Source organism: Ylistrum balloti, unplaced genomic scaffold (genome assembly GCF_031769215.1).
Source record: "Ylistrum balloti isolate Yb309-2 unplaced genomic scaffold, AGI_CSIRO_Ybal_v1 Utg370052, whole genome shotgun sequence".
NCBI classification, from domain to species: Eukaryota; Metazoa; Mollusca; class Bivalvia; order Pectinida; family Pectinidae; genus Ylistrum; species Ylistrum balloti.
The window spans coordinates 1,456,182-1,482,244 of NW_026782104.1; the positions used below are offsets into that span (position 1 = coordinate 1,456,182).

A 26,063-nucleotide genomic window follows, 5' to 3' on the forward strand; every position below is an offset into this window, starting at 1 on the left:
TTGCATGTTTATTTCAAAAATGAAAAAATTATTTTCAATAATGAAATCCGTTGAAATTACTGACCATCCAAAATTCTAATCTCCTATGACTTAGATAATGGCTCTAAGCTCACTACAGGGTCTCTGCATGTGTTAAAATATTCCCAGCGGACTCTGTTGCATAAAATAATTCACCAACTACACAAGCCCTTGTCACACACTGACCACACAGGCTCTGGAGATATCGGACACCTTAATATTCACTGACCACACAGGCTCTGGAGATATGGGAGACTTTACATACACTGACCACACAGGCTCTGGAGATATGGGAGACCTTTACACATACTGACCACACAGGCTCTGGAGATATGGGAAACCTTTTATGATCACAGACAACATATTCACAAATTAATATGGCTATAACCCTATGTGAAACCTGATGAAATGTTGACCATTCAGATATTTTCCCTTATTTATCCTGCGAGATGGTCAGGTGACAAATACATTACTTCTTACTTAAAATCAGAGGATGGACTTATTACAGGCAATAAAATAGTATTTTTACTAAATAACAATACATATTAACAGGCATGGGCTTATTACTTGATGAATACAGCAATATCAATTAAAATATTTCTTAAATTCTGAGTAAATATTGTGCTACCTGTAAATACAATAACATATATATTCAGTTAATTACAATACCAGACAGTGGGGTTATATACTAATACTTGTGGTCCAGTATCTGATATATCTATTTGTATTATTTTTCATTGTCTTAGAACCACCAGCCCTGATGTACCTTGGTATATTCAGGACCTGTTAGTTCCTGGTATAGATTTTCTGACCCTGTTTTCCTAGTGGAGTACTGTAAACAGCCACTGTTACTGTCAGTACAAACAACTAGTCTATATTCCTTAGGAACCCTATATCCTAAAAAGTACCTGAGTAAACCTGCTTCAGTCCTGATTATTGACCATTCAAAGTACATCTATTTTACTGGATAATGAAATGTCCGAATCTGATGACCTTGTTTTTCCACAGGTCAGTCAGACCAACAGAAATGGACAAAGTCCAGCATATTGATTGTTATAACAATAGACCCTCTGTTAAACTGGGATTGAATTTCGGACCATCATTGTCTGACCAGCCTTTGATGTCGGTCAGTCTACATAAATCAGTGGACAAACTAATGTATTATGATGGTCAGATGTCCGGGTGGTCAACAGTGCTATCTAATGTCATGGTCAGTCAGTCAGTGTTGATGGTGGTCATAACCAAATAAAATGTAATTAGATTTAATCTGGTCATCAGTGCTTTTAGGACTGAAGTAGTCATGCTTTCTACAGTGTATACAGCTGACATAGCCTCTATATGACCATTATTTCTGATACTGACGATCAACACTGACCTATTCCTGACATTGTTTTTATGAAATTGGACACTGCAGTAAACAAGAACCTCTACCAATTCTTGTAAATTGTGTCATGAAGTTTCTTATTATTATTATTCGATCATAAATTGACATTTTGACCTACTTTTAATTCATAGATAGAAACCAAACATATCGTAACTTTTTAACTGTGTATATTCTTACTGCTAGTATCTACACTGTACTTATCATCACTTGTAATATTTCCCTCTTACCACTTAATATTAACTCCCAGTTAAATCTAATTTCTATAAATATGGTGACATGTCGCTACATTTTAAAATGATATTCATCTTACATTTTTAGGTATATAGCCATTCTGTTAATTAAACCTATAACAGATTTTAATAAACAGTTAATATGACTACCAATTAAATGGCATTTCTTCCTCATTTTTAGCCTGGTGTTTTTTAATTCTTTTTAACAATACCATATATAAAGCATACCCATAGGAATATTCAAATTTACTTACATCTAACTCAACCTCATTAACATTTTATTGGTTTTTGTTGTACACAGAATGACCATGCATTGTCGTATTAATCGTTTATGCTCAGAAATCCATAGCCGGGACAAAATCCGACAGAGATACACTACATATCAGTCCAGTTGAGATCTAAAGCCTTTTTATCAGGAAGAATTCGTAGTGACACAACATCCAGGTAATGGTGAGTAATCTAACACCCTTAGTACTGCCCAGTGGTCACTCAGTGGTCACTCAGGCCTGGTTCATCTGACCATGATTAATGAGGGGAGTGTGTGAATGGCATTCCTTGCTGGCCTGTGGAGCTGAACTAGAAAGCCTGGCAGCTTGCCTCTGTAACATAAGATCTCTTGCTATATAAATTTCCTGTATCTCTTTCATCATAAAAGATACAATGACCAACAGTGCCCTAGTTGGGCTTTATTAAATTCTTTAGCTTCCTGTGGCCACTCCTTCTTAAACTAAAGCTTGGAACCCAGGGGTCACAACCCTGACTTCTGGCTATGGAAAGAGGAACACAATAAGGCAGGCAGAAACTCTTATGTAAGGCGGTGAAACCTAGCACAGGGGGTCAAATCTCACTAATCCTTGGTAATGTTGACCATTAGTGACCACTACTGAGGCTGACCCACACTTAGGGCCAGTAGTGGACACTAGCTGACCAGGCTAATTACTAGGTAAGGCTGTGTTGTAGACTTCCTTACTTTCTCTGCACTTTAACATACCAATTTTATTTTAATCAGTCAATTCCTAATTCTTTACCTAAATGTGAGGTAGTTTTGCATGCATGAATCTAGCATGAGGTTTTTCAGATTTCAACAACAAGTATTTGAAGATGAACTAGTAACTATTATCAAGGTATTGCAGAGATGTTTGATAGAATGGTAGATAACTATCTATGTCTCTCTGTAGATCTACAGCAACTAAATTTGTGTTTAGTTTATATAACCTCTTCCCCACCAAAAGTACAAAACAAACTATACAAGAACAAACAGTTTTTGGAAGATTAATCATTTTCAAATCTAACATACTGAATTAAAAGGTCCCTACTGCTATATGTATTACATGCGCTGACATCACATTCATCATTGTCTCAAAACAAGTTTGAATAGAGTTCCTAAAATTGTACTTAACCTTCTCTTCTTTCATGTAAATGGCATATATAGACTCAGTTCTCCTAATGACCAGCACCATCTTTATTGGCCTGCCACATCTACTGTGTAGACTGTGAGGGTGATGGTTAGTGGTGGCCCCTAACCACTTGTGATTGTTTGTTCCCCAGAAGTATAGGAGCCATCTTACCTATCGGTTGTTATTACAGTGACTTTATATTGTCAGTGTTGTATTTAACATGACATTTTGTCAGGTCTGCTGTACTTTCATACCACCTCCAGTCCACAGAGACACAATCTGTTAATCACAATTGCAGACATCACTCAATACCTCCCAGTACTCATTTGAAATTTGATCTTCCTTAAACAAAAGTAACACAACTCATGCTGGATTGTGGTTCATAGGTATCTGGTTCATGTTGGGTGACCGGCCATTATTTATTGTGACCTGGTTCATACTGAGTGACTGCCCATTATTTATAGTGACCTGGTTCATATTGAGTGACTGGTCATTATTTATAGTGACCTGGTTCATGCTGAGTGACCGGTCATTATTTATAGTGACCTGGTTCATGGTGAGTGACCGGCCATTATTTATAGTGAACTGGTTCATGCTGAGTGACCAGTCATTATTTATAGTGACCTGGTTCATACTGAGTAACCGGCCATTATTTATAGTGACCTAGTTCGTACTGAGTGACTGGTCATTATTTATAGTGACCTGGTTCATATTGAGTGACCGGCCATTATCTATAGTGACCTGGTTCATAATGAGTGACCGGTCATAATTTACAGTGACCTGGTTCATACTGAGTGGCCGGTCATTATTTATAGTGACCTGGTTCATGCTGAGTGACCGGCCATTATTTATAGTGAACTGGTTCATGCTGAGTGACCAGTCATTATTTATAGTGACCTGGTTTGTACTGAGTGACCGGTCATTATTTATAGTGACCTGGTTCATATTGAGTGACCGGTCATTATTTATAGTGACCTGGTTCATATTGAGTGACCGGTCATTATTTATAGTGACCTGGTTCATACTGAGTGACCGGTCATTATTTATAGTGACCTGGTTCATACTGAGTGGCCGGTCATAATTTACAGTGACCTGGTTCATATTGAGTGACCGGCCATTATTTATAGTGACCTGGTTCATACTGAGTTCATAATACTGACCTGGTTCCGGTCATTATTTATAGTGACCTGGTTCATGCTGAGTGACCGGCCATTATTCATAGTGAACTGGTTCATGCTGAGTGACCAGTCATTATTTATAGTGACCTGGTTCATACTGAGTGACCGGCCATTATTTATAGTGACCTTGTTCGTACTGAGTGACCGGTCATTATTTATAGTGACCTGGTTCATATTGAGTGACCGGCCATTATTTATAGTGACCTGGTTCATATTGAGTGACCGGCCATTATTTATAGTGACCTGGTTCATACTGAGTGACCGGTCATAATTTACAGTGACCTGAATCATATTGAGTGACCGGCCATTATTTATAGTGACCTGGTTCATACTGAATGACCGGCCATTATTTATAGTGACCTGGTTCATACTTGGTGACCAGCCATTATTTATAGTGACCTGGTTCATACTGAGCGATCGGTCGTTATAAATAGTGACCTAACTCACGTTGAGTGACTGGTGGTTATCAATAGTGACCTAACTCTCGTTGAGTGACTGGTGGTTATCAGTAGTGACCTAACTCACGTTGAGTGACTGGTGGTTATCAGTAGTGACCTAACTCACGTTGAGTGACTGGTGGTTATCAGTAGTGACCTAACTCATGTTGAGTGACTAGTGGTTATCAATAGTGACCTAACTTATGCATGGATCATATAAGAAGTTAAATTATCAAATTATTTTTTTTAATGTTGTACTACCATGCTATAATACACAACCACCTGCCAGGAATAAAAAGTATGAGTTGTAATCTAAAGTTAAAACAAAAAATTAGTAGTTAACTTTTCCGTAAATGTCTGTAAAGTTAAACTTCAATTTTTGCTAACTTAGATAACTGAACTAGGCTAAAAGTGGACATCAGTACCACCAGATGGACATCAGTACAACCAACAACAATACAAAAGGTGGTAGAAACACTGTATTTATTAGGATATCATAAGTATTTCCATACCTCCAATATATGAAATAGTTCTCACAGTTTTACAATAGAAGGCCCTGTTACAGTTAACATTTTACCTGTAAGAGTTTAAACACTGTTAAGGCAAGACTTTCAAGCCACGCCAGACATTCTTCTGTGGACCCTACACAATGACTGAAAGTCCTGTCTCATTACGGAAATGTGAAAATGAGAGAAAACACGTGATTTCCTAAACTTTTCAAGATTCAAGGGTCATAACTCCAGAAAACATTGGTTGGCCAAAACCAAATGACACAACAACTGACTTGCATCTTCTCATGATAAACCTTTAAACCAAATTTAGTTAAGTATCTCAATATATCGATGAATAAATAAGTGGAAATCTAAATTACAAAATATATGATAGAATGACGGCCTAGGGCAGCAGTGTGGGCTGTTTCATTATTGGACACGATAATAATGCCCCACCTAGTCTAAGATATATGCAGCTGGTTATCATATTTTCTGCAATGCTAAAAAGTAGTATGATTGATTTATTGATAGCTTGGTTAGAACTGTAGTTAGTGTATATGTTTGACAGGGGATGCTATTCTATACTATACAAGGACACTATATTGTAACCGAAGTCAATACCCATTATAGACACAGGTAGGATACTATGTATAATCAATACCTGCATCAGACTTCATCAATATCTGTACTTCCATACCCTCAATTCACTGACTCCATCAATATCTGTACTTCCATACCCTCAATTCACTGACTCCATCAATATCTGTACTTCCATACCCTCAATACACTGACCCATCAATATCTGTACTTCCATACCCTCAATACACTGACTCCATCAATATCTATCTACCCTCAATATATTGACTCCATCAATATACCCTCAATACATTGACTCCATCAATCAATCTGACTATCAATATCCTTCCATACCCTCAATATATCTGACTCCATCACCCATCAATATCTATCTGTACTTCCTTACCCTCAATACACTGACTCCATCAATATCTGTACTTCCTTACCCTCAATACATTGACTCCATCAATATCTGTACTTCCTTACCCTCAATACATTGACTCCATCAATATCTGTACTTCCATACCCTCAATTCACTGACTCCATCAATATCTGTACTTCCATACCCTCAATACACTGACTCCATCAATATCTGTACTTTCTTACCCTCAATACATTGACTCCATCAATATCTGTACTTCCTTACCCTCAATAAACTGACTCCATCAATATCTGTACTTCTATACCCATAATACATTGACTCCATCAATATCTGTACATTGACTCCATCAATATCTTACTTCCTTACCCTCAATAAACTGACTCCATCAATATCTGTACTTCCATACCCTCAATACACTGACTCCATCAATATCTGTACTTCCATACCCTCAATACATTGACTCCATCAATATCTGTACTTCCTTACCCTCAATACATTGACTCCATCAATATCTGTACTTCCTTACCCTCAATACACTGACTCCATCAATATCTGTACTTTCTTACCCTCAATACATTGACTCCATCAATATCTGTACTTCCTTACCCTCAATAAACTGACTCCATCAATATCTGTACTTCTATACCCATAATACATTGACTCCATCAATATCTGTACTTCCTTACCCTCAATAAACTGACTCCATCAATATCTGTACTTTCTTACCCTCAATACATTGACTCCATCAATATCTGTACTTCCTTACCCTCAATAAACTGACTCCATCAATATCTGTACTTCTATACCCATAATACATTGACTCCATCAATATCTGTACTTCTTACCCTACATTACCCTGTACTTCCTTACCCTCAATAAACTGACTCCATCAATATCTGTAATCAATACATTGACTCCATCAATATCTGTACTTCCATACCCTCAATTCACTGACTCCACCAATATCTGTTCTTCCTTACCCTCAATACACTGACTCCATCAATATCTGTACTTCCATACCCTCAATACACTGACTCCATCAATATCTGTACTTCCTTACCCTCAATACATTGACTCCATCAATATCTGTACTTCCTTACCCTCAATACATTGACTCCATCAATATCTGTACTTCCATACCCTCAATTCACTGACTCCATCAATATCTGTACTTCCATACCCTCAATACACTGACTCCACCAATATCTGTTCTTCCTTACCCTCAATACACTGACTCCATCAATATCTGTACTTCCATACCTTTAACACTCTATACAACACAAGAACATTCAACACCATCTCAATTCCTTCTCCCACTCTATACAACACCAGAACATTCAACACCATCTCAATCCCTTGTCCCACTATCTACAACACCAGAACAGTCAACACCATCTCAATCCCTTCTCCCACTCTATACAACACCAGAACATTCAACACCATCTCTATCCCTTGTCCCACTATCTACAACACCAGAACATTCAACACCATCTCAATCCCTTTTCCCACTATCTACAACACCAGAACAGTCAACACCATCTCAATCCCTTGTCCCACTATCTACAACACCAGAACAGTCAACACCATCTCAATCCCTTCTCCCACTCTATACAACACCAGAACAGTCAACACCATCTCAATCCCTTCTCCCACTCTATACAACACCAGAACAGTCAACACCATCTCAATCCCTTCTCCCACTCTATACAACACCAGAACAGTCAACACCATCTCAATCCCTTCTCCCACTCTATACAACACCAGAACAGTCAACACCATCTCAATCCCTTGTCCCACTATCTACAACACCAGAACAGTCAACACCATCTCAATCCCTTGTCCCACTATCTACAACACCAGAACAGTCAACACCATCTCAATTCCTTGTCCCACTCTATACAACACCAGAACAGACAACACCATCTCAATCCCTTGTCCCACTCTATACAACACCAGAACAGTCCACACCATCTCAATCCCTTCTCCCACTCTATACAACACCAGAACAGTCAACACCATCTCAATCCCTTGTCCCACTCTATACAACACCAGAACAGTCAACACCATCTCAATCCCTTGTCCCACTATCTACAACACCAGAACAGTCAACACCATCTCAATCCCTTGTCCCACTATCTACAACACCAGAACAGCCCACACCATCTCAATCCCTTCTCCCACTCTATACAACACAAGAACATTCAACACCATCTCAATCCCTTGTCCCACTCTATACAACACCAGAACAGTCAACACCATCTCTATCCCTTGTCCCACTATAAACAACACCAGAACAGTCAACACCATCTCTATCCCTTGTCCCACTCTATACAACACCAGAACAGTCAACACCATCTCAATCCCTTGTCCCACTCTATACAACACCAGAACAGTCAACACCATCTCAATCCCTTGTCCCACTATATACAACACCAGAACAGTCAACACCATCTCAATCCCTTCTCCCACTCTATACAACACCAGAACAGTCAACACCATCTCAATCCCTTGTCCCACTATATACAACACCAGAACAGTCAACACCATCTCAATCCCTTCTCCCACTCTATACAACACCAGAACAGTCAACACCATCTCTATCCCTTGTCCCACTCTATACAACACCAGAACAGTCAACACCATCTCAATCCCTTGTCCCACTATCTACAACACCAGAACAGTCAACACCATCTCAATCCCTTGTCCCACTATCTACAACACCAGAACAGTCAACACCATCTCAATCCCTTGTCCCACTCTATACAACACCAGAACAGTCAACACCATCTCAATCCCTTCTCCCACTCTATACAACACCAGAACAGTCAACACCATCTCAATCCCTTGTCCCACTATCTACAACACCAGAACAGTCAACACCATCTCAATCCCTTGTCCCACTCTATACAACACCAGAACAGTCAACACCATCTCAATCCCTTCTCCCACTATCTACAACACCAGAACAGTCAACACCATCTCAATCCCTTGTCCCACTCTATACAACACCAGAACAGTCAACACCATCTCAATCCCTTGTCCCACTATATACAACACCAGAACAGTCAACACCATCTCAATCCCTTCTCCCACTCTATACAACACCAGAACAGTCAACACCATCTCTATCCCTTGTCCCACTCTATACAACACCAGAACAGTCAACACCATCTCAATCCCTTGTCCCACTCTATACAACACCAGAACAGTCAACACCATCTCAATCCCTTGTCCCACTATATACAACACCAGAACAGTCAACACCATCTCAATCCCTTGTCCCACTCTATACAACACCAGAACAGTCAACACCATCTCAATCCCTTGTCCCACTATCTACAACACCAGAACAGTCAACACCATCTCAATCCCTTGTCCCACTCTATACAACACCAGAACAGTCAACACCATCTCAATCCCTTGTCCCACTATATACAACACCAGAACAGTCAACACCATCTCAATCCCTTGTCCCACTATCTACAACACCAGAACAGTCAACACCATCTCAATCCCTTGTCCCACTATATACAACACCAGAACAGTCAACACCATCTCAATCCCTTGTCCCACTATCTACAACACCAGAACAGTCAACACCATCTCAATCCCTTGTCCCACTATCTACAACACCAGAACAGTCAACACCATCTCAATCCCTTGTCCCACTATCTACAACACCAGAACAGTCAACACCATCTCAATCCCTTGTCCCACTATCTACAACACCAGAACAGTCAACACCATCTCAATCCCTTGTCCCACTATCTACAACACCAGACCAGTCAACACCATCTCTATCCCTTGTCCCACTCTATACAACACCAGAACAGTCAACACCATCTCAATCCCTTGTCCCACTATCTACAACACCAGAACAGTCAACACCATCTCAATCCCTTGTCCCACTCTATACAACACCAGAACAGTCAACACCATCTCAATCCCTTGTCCCACTATCTACAACACCAGAACAGTCAACACCATCTCTATCCTATCCTCCTTCTTCCATTACCTACTGTCCTCATTGCTTTACCCATTCTCCTTGTTTCTGTCAGAAGGCTGAAATATATCAGACATAAAGCCTTTAACACCAAAATTGTATCAAGCTGTGATGTCGTAAAGGTTTGACATAACAATCATATTCAACGATGACAAAATTGAGTGTCAATTAACCATATGTGACATCAACCAAATACTTTGTTGTCGCCTCTTAACAATTTGAAATTGGAACAAGAAATTTACACCTATTTCTCCTTCACTTTTGTCATGTTTATTACCTGACAAACTGTCAGGTTTTTGTGGAGAGTTATTAAGTTGTAGATAGTCATGTTTTTGTTTTTGTAAAGTCAGTTATGTGAGTTTGTATGGTGTTATCTATATATAGCCTTACTATCTAGTTTGCCTGTAATAGTGCTACCTGTGGACCTGTCCTACGTATATCAATGAGTATAATTGTCCACCTGGGCAGCACTACTCCTAATAATCAAGCCGATGGCTTTACTATACCCTAATCCCTTCCCTTTGACAATTTCGTAAACACACCTTAATCCCTTACCTGTTAACTGTTACCTGTGTGTGAGATTATTTCCCCTCGAAAACACCTGTATAAGGAAGGCGATTAATACGTAAGAGTTATGTCATTTTGCGAGTGTGGACAAGATTTTGACCAGGAAAGGAAGGTGATTCAACCTGTCCCAGAAAAACACTTACAGACAATTTGTTATGAACACTGGACAAGCTTTCATTTTGGCATTTCAATATTTGTTTTCTAGCATGACAAAAAAATTCCATTCACATGATTAAAGGTACAAGATTAATGATGTTCCCAAGGCTGTATATATCTACACATCTGGTGTACTATATACATGTATATACCTCACCATATAAATTTAATATACCTCTCCATGTCTATTTTATATAAAGTAATAACATTACATATGATATATAAGATATCATGCATATTTAATTCAAATTTATTTTCAAATTTGTTTCCTCATTTTTTTTCTAATTTTGAATACCTGATTTTTTCACAGTAACTGATACAAATAAAATTACCTTTGCTTTTGTGATAACATGGGTTTAGAAATAACAGGTGTACATGTGTTTAATAGCAAAACCAGCTGACTCATTTAACAACAGAATTTAACTTTTCAACCTTTTCCAATTTGCAGTGATATTTAGACAATTTTGCCATAAAATGAAAAGATATGAATCATTCTTATTACAATGTTAACTATATACCCCAAATCAACCTGATCTTGCACCAAACACTCTTTATCTGAATTATTATAGGTCTTCGACCTGCATTAGTTTCCTAAATTTTTATATGATGACAGAGAAAAAAACAACAAAAAAAGCAGAAATCTATTTTCAGGATTATTTAGTGAAATTTCTATGATTTTTTTTAAAAATGATTTGACAAATCTCAAGTCTCCATGATTTTAATTCAGAACCCATTTTAACTGCTTCAGACTTTTCAAATCTTGCTGACTCAAAGAATTCATTTCACAGATCACATTCATCTTTTTTAGTCAGATTTTATGATATGGTAGTGATGATATCAGTCTTCAGACATTTTAGCTGGCAATCTCTAAATAAAAAATCTAGAACATGATGACAATAACTGCTAATTCAGACTTTAATGGGGACTTGTCTGTAACTAACAAACACAACGATAAACGCTACGAAAAGTGACCTATCTCAAAGATATCTCAAAATTTGTGCAAAAAGATGCTTTATTTTTAAGAAGCTGGCCATAACCTGATTGGAACTATGTACAGACTTAGAAAGTCCATGCTGGAACATCTCAAATTGAGAAAATATCTCAACAATTCACATACTTTCATTTCTCTTTTTTTATAACAGTGTTAAGAAATAAGGATTATCTCAGTGAGAGAATACAGAGATCAGTAGAAAATGGATTTAATGTTCCAAACTTACGGACCCTATATATGTTAGATCAAAACCTTTGACTTTTTCGTGGCTGGAATATTTTGTTGCATAGGTACCACATTAAAATGATGACAAACCCAGTTAGACTGAAGAGGAGCTTTTCTTGATGGAAGACAAGGTTATAATACCATTGGAGATTTTTATTGGGGACAAGTCATCTAAGGTCAGTTCAACCAAGATCTGCATCATCTGACCTTGACTAAGGTCACAATGGTGTAACCTTCAGTCATCTGTTGATTTAATGTCCAGTTAAATGACCTCTGTCCAAACATTCTGAACAGAATGTGTTATAGAGATAGCCATAACACTGATCAATTGACTGGTGCTATTGGGGTTGCATCACTGAGAGTAAGATTGCAGAGGGATACAAACAAAAGGACTGGGGCATTCACTCCCTGGGAGGTTATACACCATACACAAGCATTTACATAGCTGGTGAGGCATACTGAGTATTGAAGATAAATAAATACAAGAGATTCTGACTTCGTGTTGAGATAGGTGGTTAGAAACATGATTACCAATAAGCCAATAAGGAAAGGAAAATGATTTAACTAATCAATCAATAACAGAGAATTTGTTTACTCCTTAACAATGCAGACATACAAATCAGCTCCTAGGCAGTGACAACAGAGATATATTAACTACACAGATATTGCATGGTATAGGCAGATGGCCCAAGATCAGGGATACAAAACTTATTTTCTGTTAGAAATGGAATTAATGATATACTAAACATCAGTTTAGCTACAGATTGAAAATCTTATACCAAGTACAGCACTGTAATTATCAACACAGATCAATGTGCAATTTGAATGTAGTTTGCAGAAAAAAAAGAAATCTGTTTTTCACAAATTATTTACAGCAGGGACATATAATACTGTATTATACATCCCTGTTTAGAGTAATTTATTTGTAAGAAAATAATTTGTCAGGATGCAGTTGGACTCTCTGAGCACTAGGAAGTGACCATCAATACCGACCATCAGTACTGTATGTTGACCACCACCAGTGACCACCCAGGGCTATTTCCACTTATGCATATATTGATGAATGGTTATGTCAGCTGACATGACAGTCCAGTGCTGGCTAATTTGTATGATGCCATGGCGACAATGATTGACCACTGGAAGTGACCAGAGTCCCACTGGCCTTGCTCCACAGCTTCCTGACATTGACCCATGATTTATATCCTTTCTATGACAGCTTTAAGTTCCTGGAAGAATATTTCAGATCCTACTTAAGATCCTTAAAGAGTGTCAATCACAAAACAAGTATGTGAAGGTACTTGAAAACCTGCCACTAAAATGTACAAAAACAAGCATATTTGGTTTTAAAACCTAAATAAAAATAATGACTCCCTGAAGCTATCTGTTCTAAATCCTACACTCAGCATATTTAGGGTAATATGTTTCTGCCTCTGTTCACAGAAATACCTGGTAATTATGTATAAATTTATCCCTAAAATCAATGCAATTATATATATATACACACAGTATTATACATATATATATTAACTGATGCATGAAAATTACAAGCAATATCTTCCCACTAATGAAAACTGCCAAACACTCTTGTTTTTTTCAAACCTATAGAAATTTTCTTCTCTTAATTATATAGCAGTAAAACGCTCTATTTTAACAAGAAGGATCTCATTTTAATTTTCTCTAACAACAGGTAAAAATAAGTTTTATAATTTGAACATTAATTATCACCTCAGTCATTTTAACAACATTTTAATGACTACCATCAGAATTAAGGGCTACTTAATTAATATTATTTATCAAATAAAATCAATAAAATTGGGAGGATTTCTGTAAATAACATATCAAATTTATTCTTGATCCAAAAAGCTGGTGGAATGGATCCATTGTTGATAAGATCTTTAGAACCACTATCTGAGCTTTAATGTTTTAATTTGTTGGTAAACAAGTCTCTACAGAGGCCAGTATTTTAGTCTTGTTGCCAGTACAACTAAGTTCTACCTGAAACAACACACAGGAACACACTTGCTAAATAATAACTATTGATCAGTTCAGAGAGAGCACTTTTCAATGCTTACAGGTAATCCCTATTGTCAGTGGTCAGTGTAGTGTGAGAGCACATGGTCAGTCTATACTGGACAGACTGGAGTGGCCATTAGCTAACATTGTGCTCTCTTTGTTATCTTGAATTATTCAACATTGCTGGTTGGGCTAAAGGATCACATGACTTGGCTATAAATAAACAGCCTAGGGGTTAGAGGTCACACTTGGAAAATACTCTATATTAATTGGTCAGTTGATAGCTGTGCAAACTTTGTGTAATGTTGATTGACCACTGGTAACAGGGTCATTCACTGGACTAGTAAGTGGGGTGGACAACTGGATGGTCAGTGACATTTTCAGGAAGTACTACATTTCTCCTATGGACATAGTGCTAGATTGGATTCACTACACCAAAATTTTGTGAAGTGGTCAGTGTAACAGGTCTGGCCATCCTTGGAAGGTAATGCTGAATATTTGGACAAAATTGCATGGAATTTTATCATTTTAAGGCTACAGCTGGCTCAGAATGTTTACTGGTCAGTGTGACCTACAACACAGTGGTCAATTCTGGGGCCATACAGGGGGAATACATATGTAGTGATTCAATATTGCTTGTCTCCTTGGTTGTGTTAAGATCCAGCTTATTGGAATTATTGATTCATATTGCCTGTTTATTACTCTTGGAACACCCAGTTTATTAACTCAGGGCACTATTACATATGGTCAAGATGACCCAACCAAAGGACACTGGTCAATAGGAGGTGCATCATGGGCATCTTAAAGAAAGTTCCAAACCAGAGTTATTTCAAGCTCTATGAGGTTATAAGTAGGTCTGACAGTTTTATCAGGGAACTGCATGATGGTCAAGGTTTCTAATCTTTAATTGGATTTCTGTCAAATATATATTCAATATTACCCAATATTTTATAATGGTTACCACTTTTATTTAAGAAACAACTTGATCTAAAAGTGCATAAATGCTAAATAAAAATGTCTAAAACACCTATTTTCCAACTTTCTTAGCTTTCAAAGAAGGTCATGTGTGATTATAAGCATACAGGCAATTATTAGAACAAATACAATATTTTAAAATAATAGATGTTCATCTCAACAAATTTTATTACTAACATTAATTAATATCACATTTTTTAAAATTTTGTGTAATGAATGGATAAATTTACATTTTAATAGCCAAGATACTTCTGATTAGGAATTTATATGTTAATATCTTTCTGGTTGTAAACTTATCATTTATCAACCTTTTACAGTCACCATGGAGAAGTATTCACATAAGTGTAACTATCTGTACAAGGTTCACTTACTTACACATTGTAATGAGTGAGATGTCAGTGGTGTCAAGTGATGAACAGTACTGTAATATAAACTATACAGTTCTGCATTCCAAGAATGATTAACTGTGATCCGTTAACTGTGGATAGTCATTGTGAGTTACCTTCTGTAATGTAAGTGATTGTGGGTATACAGACCCATTCTATAATGTAAGTGATTGTGGGTATATAGACCTGTTCTGTAATGTAAGTGATTGTGGGTATGTAGACCTGTTCTGTAATGTAAGTGATTGTGGGTATACAGACCCATTCTATAACGTAAGTGATTGTGGGTATATAGACCTGTTCTGTAATGTAAGTGATTGTGGGTATATAGACCTGTTCTGTAATGTAAGTGATTGTGGGTATATAGACCTGTTCTGTAATGTAAGTGATTGTGGGTATATAGACCTGTTCTGTAATGTAAGTGATTGTGGGTATATAGAACTGTTCTGTAATGTAAGTGATTGTGGGTATATAGACCTGTTCTGTAATGTAAGTGATTGTGGGTATATAGACCTGTTCTGTAATGTAAGTGATTGTGGGTATATAGACCTGTTCTGTAATGTAAGTGATTGTGGGTATATAGAACTGTTCTGTAATGTAAGTGATTGTGGGTATATAGACCTGTTCTGTAATGTAAGTGATGTATATAACCTGTTCTGTAATGTAAGTGTGGGTATATAGGGTATATAGACCTGTTCTGTAATGTAAGTGATTGTGGGTATATAGACCTGTTCTGTAATGTAAGTGATTGTGGGTATATAGACCTGTTCTGTAATGTAAGTGATTGTGGATAAACACACCTACCCTTTCCATATGGATTGAATATATCACAGCCCACTATGTAAACACAATAATGAAGGAAAATGTCCTAAAATCATTTCAAAATTCAAGTAAATTTTGGAAATGATGAAAATCTTATCTGTCTTCATCCATACAACCAATGATATCATCTCAACCTCTAACACAAGAAAATGAACACAGTATTATATTACTATATCCTGGAGTTCTCCAATGTGAAAACATACTGTTTTAGGGAATTTTACTTACTACCCATATATTTATAACATCTGAGATTTTTGTCACTTGATACTCCATACAAATGTCAAGGTCAATGAAAATGAAATGGAAATTCATGTAAGATATTCTACATATTATGCACATGTAACATAACCCTTCAACCTTTAAACAATTAATAATTGATGTCTTTCAGAATGATGAGAAGTGACTAGTGATCAACGCCAGAGTGACCTCCCAGCTGACAAATTATAAACAGTGTACCAAGTCTCGTCACATCTACAAAGCACCATGCAGGATCCGTACTCTGCTATGATGCACCGTGACGACCGTTTCTTCAAACCCTACAGCACCAATGTGAGAGCAGGAAATGGAAGTGTCCCTACATCATACTACGGGATGGGGTATCCTGCCCCATCTCACACCATGAGCCATACAGACCTGGCTGGACTTATGCAAGGTGCTGGGCCTTCTTCTGCTGGTTTGGATTATTCTCTTGTGTCATCCAGCAATAGTCAGGACCTTTTGTCCCCGATTCCTCAGAGCCACACATTACATCACACCCCTACTACAACGAACACTGGTGACATGCACGCCACAATGAAGTCCATTGGTAATATGGCTATGTCTCACTTGACCTCAAATGTACCAACAAGTCCACCTCTTCCAAACTCCATGGTGAAACATGAGGTGGATGAAGACGCAGACAATTCTGATTTAAATTCCCCTTCCTCCACAGGAAGTAATACCTCTGGGGGGCACTTAGACCTTGGAAATGGTGATGGGGAACCTAACTTTAAAATGCCACCCAAGAAACGACCTCTTTCTGTACCGGATAGTCAAAAGGATGAATTATATTGGGATAAACGAAAAAAGAACAATGATTCCGCCAAACGATCGCGCGAAGCAAGGCGTATGAAGGAAGAACAAATTGCTCTTAGGGTTGTGTTCCTTGAACAGGAAAACCTACAGTTACGGACAGAGGTCTCTTTGCTCAAGAGTGAGATAGAAAAGTTACGATGTATGCTGTATAACCCGTAACTAGTGTGTATATAAATTGTGCAGTAAAACTGAAGCACGTCCAATGCTCAATTGTGTTCAAGGATACTGTCATATTGTTTTGATTTTCATTTTCAAAGTGACTATATTTATATGTCAATACCATCATTCAACTGTTATATATTGGAATATATTCAAGAGCTGTTTTTTCCAAAGCCATACAGTGTTTTATACAGCTATGTTGAATTTTTAATAGAATCCAACAAAAATTATGGAAAAACCCTTGCCCATGATACCTTAAAGAATAACCTCTCATTTATACATACGGTAAATCAAGTACAAAGCAATGGCTGTTTTGCTTCCTGTTTCTTAAAAATCTAAGAGCTGTATAAAACAAGTTGATAAATGATTAACATATGACCTTGTGAAAGATGTGACTCAAATATTGTGAATGATAGAAATATTCATCATTTCTTTTACTGTCATCCTGATCACAGGACTTACTTCAAACTGGCAGTATATGTTGGAAACAGTAGACAAAGAGAACACCAGAGATTCTAAACAAAATGTTTGATGTCCAGGAAATCCTGTCCATATTAGTTATTTGTTTCACAGTGTAAAATTTCAATAATTCCAATGTCAGATTTGAAAATTTTGTATACAAAAGAGATTAAGATTTCAATAGTTCTTATTGTATATTACAAAAAGTAATAGGTCATGTGGTATGCACAATAACATGACATCACCGCTTCCATGGTGATTAAAGGGACATAATGATGCCTAAAATGGGCAAATAATTATTCCTTGTTATTTCATTATCAGGAATTGAACAGCTCGGTTTTATAGGTATTTAATTTACACATAATAGAATATAACACACCAAAACATTTAAATGTGTATTTCTAGGCTAAATAATGAAATTACTTTTAACTTTTTGTGACAACTATGAAATTTATTTCTAAGAATACTAATTTCAAACAATAAATTTGATTTTGACTGAAAAAATCACAGTAAATTTACAGTTAAGTATATACTTGATAAGAGTTTTGTGTAATCCATATCATGAATAATATTGTTGTTACCTGTGTTTTTTGTTTACAACCTTTATACTGCTGATGTGTGTTGAGACATTTGTTTCTGTGATTCAGTTTGACTTACAAAGGATGCAATCCACCAGCATTACCAGACTCTGTGAAGTATGGCTGTAGAGATTTTCTATTCTGGTTGTACAAATGTATTTTTTCTTGGCCTGTTTTTATTACTTTATTTTCAGTTTAATTTTATTTCATCTTTTAAAACAGTGAAAATTTAAAACCACTTGAATAGTAAACAAACTACAGAACGTTGATTTCGTCAGCTTGAGAGTTGATATTTTGTCTTACATGCTTCATTCAGACTTACAAATATGAACTGTTTTGGTAAGAGAAGATAATGCGTTTGACAATTCAGCGTTATCTGACTATATACTGACCATGTTGAGAGATTTTACTGTCAATAAACTGTACGATATTGTATTGATGAGTGACATATGTGCTTACAATGATAATTAACAAACACTAGTATAAACTTATATAAGTTACTTTGTGGGCCTAGTAGCCAGAATAATGTGAACTACTTCTTCCTGTAGCAATAAGGAAATAAGCCCATGTCTTATAATTATAATTAGAGTGTTAACTTCTTAATGTAGCAATAAGGAAATAAGACCATGTCTTGTAATTGTAATTAATATAATTTTTGATGAAAATCACATAAAACAGTATTATTGTCCTTTAATAAGCCCACCTCACGACTGTGTAGGAAGTGATGAGTTGACAACCCCTCCCCTTCCCACTTGGGCTTATTACATTGGGATAAATAAGTGTATATTGGAACAGAATAAAATACTCAAAAAGTTTCAAAGACAAAAAATTATCCAACAAATCTTACATTAGTATGTTGGTGATGGTTCTGAGTGAACCTCAGAATTTTCATTTTGGATCTCAAAGTAATCCCCTAAAGTTTTAATGATAAACTCCTCTACAATTCATATAATTAGCTTACAAAGTAGAGTCAATGTTATTAATGAAAGGTCTCACACAAGTGACCTTTGAACTCAGGTATTTTACATTTGTATGTTTCTATTGCTGTTGCCTCACCTTATACACGAGGGAGTTGTTAATTACGTGTTTGTCAATTGTACATGTGGCTCAGGTCTTAGAAGAATGGTGCTATTCTCAAAAACACGGTCATGGTTATATCACTTTTATATCAGCAATTTTATCAATATTGACCTCATGTGTACAAATGTTTGTATCATACCCGGTGATCAAGCACATATTTCACATACATGTAGATGTTTTAAGCACATTTAAAGGTTGTTTTTTGAAATTGATCTTGATTATAATTCTCAGGGTCCTTGTTAATTATTCATGTGTTGTTTACCGAAAAATATATTGTTGATTTAAAGGGTTACATTTCCATACTACATTTGTTTTAGAGAGTATGTTACATTTCCATGCTGCTTATGTTTAGAGAGTACATGTTAAAATTCACCTGACATTTTAGTTTCAAGATGGCAAATCTTTTCACTGGGTATTATCTAGTAGAATTAAAATTGTATTTAATAGAACACTCTGAAGAGATTAAGGAAAGTAACAGAGAGAGGAGTATGAGTAAATGGTGATTTGGTGTGACATCAGAGGTGTATAAATGAAATCAATGTACAAAAATGAATTTTTATAAGCCTGTTGTCTTTGATTGATATGGGTGTGAATGGTTGATAGTGGAATCCAAATTTGTACAAATAAATGTTACCTACAGTATATTATATTGTTCCTGTTTTCATTTCAAGGCCATCCTCTGTTACATCAGGAATGCACTAGCTTGCTATTACAAGAAATTTCATTTGTCACAAAACATAAAGGTTTCTGACCTGGAATTTAAATTCTGGTAATCGACTGAGTTATATCTGTCATGCATATTAATTAGTGACTGTTGATGGTGATGCACATTAATATGTCTTCCAGTTAACTTGTAACATTGAAATTTTTACCTAGAAATCATAAAAAGTCTGACCTTGACTAGAAACTAAAATTGATAATATTGTGGTGCCAATAGACTTGGTTCCCTCTATGTATGTGATAAGATATTGACTTATCTAAGTCAAGGGAATTGTTTTGAAACAAATTTCACTTGAGGCAAAGCTAATGTCAGTCTGTGGCAATGGAGGTTTATTCACAGAAAAAAACATAACCATATGGAGATACGATGTAAATTTGTAGCTATACTGAAATGCAGAACTATTATTGGAAAAAACTCACAAAAATAGAGTAAATTTAAAAAAGAGTTGCAAAATCTTTTCCTGAAATACCGAATTATTTTACCTGATGCAGACAAATATATTTGTTGGTGGTGTGGTGTTCAGTGGTTTCATCTTGATATATGGGAACCAGAACAGACATGAAAAAGTATGAGGTGACCTGCCCAACCACATGTGTTTTCCCCGGGTACACTGGTTTCATTCCTCCCACAGAAAGACCCCTTACCTGCTTCGATTTTGGCCAACAAGAGTAATTAATAAAGTTGGAAAAACTTGTTTTGCAATTGTTGTAAAATCAATAAAGTTTCAATTGAAATTTGTGATGGTAACAAAGTTTTTAATTTTGTTCCAGTAATAAAGTACATGTCAACACTTCACCCTCAAATTTATTAATCAATTACCAAAAGATCTTTGCTCTGAGTGCCCTAAGACATATCATTAACAGTCTCAGCTAATACATAGTTATGTATAGGATAGCTGAAAGTCTTTCCTGACTGTACCCCTGGGCAAATCTATTAATAGATATATGCACCCTAGTTTGACCAGGTTTACCTGTGCCCTGTGACACTTTGAATTTGAGTATGTGACACTCCCTTTCACTGGTGTGTTGTCATGGTAACCAGTGCCCCCAAGGGAGTCAAGCAGCTGCCAACCCCACCAAGCTGACAATTGCTCCACCAATACCCACCCAGACCCCCAGGGATTTGAGTGTCACTTCACATTTTAGGGAACAATTCAAATTAGCTAGAGTTTAATTTATGACAAAATTCTTTATCTGTTGTTAAGAAGTAAATCAATCCAAACAGCCAGAGGGTTTGATCAATCTTTCAAAATATTAGTGTGTTTACAATACCACTCTGATAATCTAAAGTGTTACTAAAAAACAAATCCTTGTCCCATATAGACACACTGTCTCCTTAGTAGCCGCTGAAAGTGAGAACTCTACACCAGTAAGTCTTGGTTCTCCGACAATTAAGATGTCACATCATCACTTTTCTTACAAGTATAGACATTTTTGTCTACATATAGCCACACCTATACATCTTTAATATGTTTTCGATTACACTGGAACATTCCCTGTACAATTTTAATACTTACACATGCCTGAAACCATTAGTGTGTTATAAATAAGATTTATAGCAAGGCAGATATATAAAATAATTTAGTATACAGATATATATGTACGTGTAACATAAAACACCAATAATTTGAAGCCTTAATTCCAATGTTGTTTGATAAAATTTCAGGTTGTTTGGTAAGCTATAGGTCTATGTTCATGCCATCACATTCTATTTCAACATAATTGAAGAATAGTGCCATGCAGCAGAACAATATATGCCAATCCCATACCACAGAAAAACACTGTAAAGGCCCTTATTTGGCGGGGATGATATTTTTACTACCTAGTAGCACATTAATATGACTGCAAATGTTATATTATTGGAATAATACTTGTGTATTATATGTTCTTTTGAATTAAGATCATGAAATACTATTATCCAAAAGCAAAAAAAATCCATCAGTGTTTGCGACCTAAATATTATGTTTAAATGAATACAAATGGATATTCTAATATATGTATCGAGTCAAAATGGCAAGAGAGAAATAAGTGAGATATGTTGTGATGACAAATTAAAACATACCACGTTTTAAAAGAATGGAAAATTTAAAAAGTTTATGATATTGTTGAATCAAAATACTGTTCATAAAAAGGCAATAAAATATGTTGTGGTTTTAAATCCATCTAACATACATACATGAACTTTGAGTGAGATCTGTTCAGTACAAGAAATAGCGTTAAAAAAATTGTTTATGGTGGACGACGGATGGGCCGATGATTAATGGATGGATGAGGGTGGACTAATAAAAGTTGATATGCCGGATGAACAGCAACATACCATAATATGTGCCATCAAAAAGTTTTGATAAATGTATAAAAAAATCAAATTTTAAAACAAAAACAATTTTATCAACGTAATGTGTCTGAGGATCCTTAACTTTGCCTATGTGAGGAAATGTAGGCGGGTCGAGTTTCTGAGAGCTGTCAGAAGCTGTGAACTAAACATTCTGGTGGTAACAACTTTTCCATTTGTTAGTCAAGAAATAATCAAGTGCTGAAACAAAAAGCGATATGCTGACGAGGCGAAAAAGATGATAAAATTTTGTAATAATTTAAATTAGGTTGACAATTCATTTCTGTGGGTTGATTACATTTTTGCAATCTCCATGACTCTTCCTGGGCATGGTCTCACCAACAAATGTCAGTGTTCTGGCAATATGACTAAGTGATCTGCATCCCCACACAACATGGAATCATCTGCACTGATGTCTGGATATTGAATAGCTTTAAAGGACAGTTCTATGGTCTAAAGGAGCCTTAACATACTAATGTTGTAGATGTTAATGTTCACCAACATATGTTATACCAAATATCCCTGAACTGACTTGGCAAAAGAGGGTCAACACTGGCTATAGGGTCTAAAACTGAAAATTTAAAATCTCACACAATTAAACACAACACACAACCATACATACAAAAGAACATAAGGCACAAACATACCAAACCAAATAAATAAATAAAATACAAGACCTATCCTACCCATGCATGCAATAAGAATCTCTGTCCAAAATCTTAAATCTATCTTTGATAATCTCAGCCTATCATAACACTTTCTACTTCAATGTAAAACATATCTTCAGAAACCTATCATGACCCTTCTGATTCAGCACATTCACATAAATCACATATATAATTGTAAAAAGTCAGTATTGCAATCAAATGTATGAAGAAGGAATGGAGTGGAATCATAGAGAGCAATAGGCATTTGTAGCTTAGTCAATAAGATCGGAAAGATTTCCAGATAGGAAAACAAAAAAACGAGTGGTAATCACAAATTCACCTGCACCAAACTAACCACTAACCACTAACTATAGTCTGGTGGATGGGACTTTAAACGGTGGTCATGTGAGAATTGTCCACTCTTGCATACTAAAGATCCTCCTGTGACTTTTTGTAAAAAGAGCAGGCATGATAATGCCGGTCCAGGGGTCTAGGGGTAGTGTCAAACAATAAAATTATTCTGAAGACATTAGACGGACTTCAACACTAACACAAACCAAAAATAGATAGGCCCCCAACTCTTCCTTTTATGAGACCTTGGAGATTTTTTCTAAAACAAGTATAATCAAATGATCACTGCCACAGACTGTTCCATCCCTCTGAGGGAGATGCAGGTTGACCCCTCACATCGCGAGAACATTGACATCCGTCGGTGAAATGATACCTGGATACGAGAGGAGTCACGGAGACAAAAATGTCAACCAACCAAGACTACAAGTCACCTGTCATAAGTTTCTCGCAGTGGGAAACCTCTATCATTGTTTTACTTTATGAAATGTTTCACTGACGATCTTGATACATTGTCCCCCGCTGTCTGTTATATCAATGAACTTTGGTCAACATAACGGTTACCACTTCGTAAGAGCTGCCTTCTGTTAACTGTTACCGGTATATGATAAAAGTGAACATGAAAGAATACTAGGACAAACAGTCTTCAGAAGAAGCAAAAACTTATTGAAAGTTATGAATTTAGGGTGGTTGAGTGGAGCAGTCACCTAGCCATCCGGGGTTCATCTCCTAGAACGGACATGAAAAGGTAAGTATCACCCGTCTGACCATGTGGGTTTTCCCTGGGTACTCAGGTTTCCTCCCACAAAAAGACCCCGCGCATGCTTACATCCGGGCCAACAAGAGTGATTAGTATAAGATGAAATAACTTGTTTTGCATTTGTTGTAAAATAAATAACGTTTATATGATTTTATCTGCACTGAACATTAAACATGAGATCTCAGATGGCTCTTGGCACCCTCCATAAATGACTTTTATTTCTTCCCTCATCATGGTGAAGGCAGTACCATGATCAAACCTCCCTATTACTGTGTTTTTAATTTGTCCTTTTAAAGTGAAAATGTCAAGTGTAATGACTAGAATAGAAATGCCTGCATGTTATCAAAATTCAAAATTGCTGCTCAAGCATCTAATCAATCTCAAACTGGCTATTCCCAGGAGGCCATATGAAGACACAATCCAGACACTGAAAAGGTAGCATGCACATGAAGAACAAATTATAATGAATGTGTTCCTCCAGTTCCAATGATATCCCTTTGAAAAGTTTTCAGAATTAACATCAAAATATTTTTAACGTAAAAATTCAAAATGGCTGCTGATGGCCATTTTGAAAAGCTGGTGTTACTCAAAATGAGGCAAGCAAAGCTGGGATACATATATACTGAACTTGTCTCTTCACTAGTTCTTGAGACAAAGTGAAGTACTGACCTTAATGATGTGTTGTAATATCTGTGAATCTACTACAGCTGGATGTTTGGCTGTCGACCGATAAAGATCTACCGCCAGTTCTACAGACTTCTCCGCAAATGGCACAAAGTTCATGGTCACCCAGTCAACCTATCAACACAAAACACAGATGACCTTGTATAGAAGCATAGGTCACGATGTCAAAGTTAACAAATGTAAGTACGTAAAAGTGAACTGATAATGGGAAAGGTTTAAGTCCTTTTGTGGAACATTGGTAGCCCTGAACATAGATATGATGGTGTATGGAAAATACTGATAAATAATGACGGCATCCAGTTACATCGGTGCTATATAGCAAAAGAAAGAAAAAGGAAATCAAATTTCATAATTACAAACTCTAGCAATCGAATGTTGAAGATCAGCTGTCCAATGTTCCTATCACTTTGTTGTCAACTTGTCCACCTTTTATTACACATGCATTTGAAATACTTAAAACTATTAAAATATTTTCTGCAAATGTTATTTAAAGTTTTGTATTAGTAAAACTTATATATATAGTCAAACTGTTGCTTTTGGAAAGTTCATTCACAGAGGATGGTAAGCAGTATAACTGATATCTATGGTTTTCACACATCCATAGTAAGTTACTGATCTCTAGAATACCACAATCTCATCTTCAACAGACCTCCAATAGTATAATTCATTATAGAATATTTGTATAGAAGAATACATTTAAATAAATCCTACCTGTGGCCCTTTCACTGATCCAAAGGCTTTTGCGTCCAGTTGACCATATTTGGGTACTTTGACCCCGTACTCTATAAAGGTCAAGAGTTGGTGGAAGATATCAGGGTACATAGTTTGCATAGATTCTGGACCATTGTGTATTGCCTGCAATTCAACAAGGATATGATTGACATGAGTTATGACAATGTTTAACAAAGTACTCACTTTCAAAAGGTCTCCTCAATGTCCTGATATATGGCAATGTAATTACGCTTCATCCCGAATACAGTATATTATCACAGTC

The 26,063-nt window shown here is 36.5% G+C and overlaps 2 protein-coding genes across 2 annotated transcripts in view; one reads left to right on the forward strand and one right to left on the reverse strand.

Annotated features, from left to right (window-relative positions):
* Positions 1–26,063, reverse strand: part of LOC132549279 (protein MON2 homolog) — a 400,832-nt gene that overhangs the window by 11,936 nt on the left and 362,833 nt on the right. The window contains exons 26-27 of the mRNA XM_060213195.1: positions 25,781–25,924; positions 25,055–25,183 (exon numbers count right to left, since the gene is read on the reverse strand). Coding sequence (XP_060069178.1) covers positions 25,055–25,183; positions 25,781–25,924 — 273 coding nt within the window. The remainder of the gene's footprint in view (positions 1–25,054; positions 25,184–25,780; positions 25,925–26,063) is intronic.
* Positions 16,712–17,461, forward strand: LOC132549309 (thyrotroph embryonic factor-like). The gene has a single exon (XM_060213233.1). It carries the CDS (start codon positions 16,712–16,714, stop codon positions 17,459–17,461), a length of 750 nt encoding a protein of 249 aa, XP_060069216.1.

Bases quoted from the DNA above. Each gene is read 5' to 3' on its own strand.
- LOC132549309 (XM_060213233.1), top strand. From the start codon at position 16,712: ATGCAGGATCCGTACTCTGCTATGATGCACCGTGACGACCGTTTCTTC.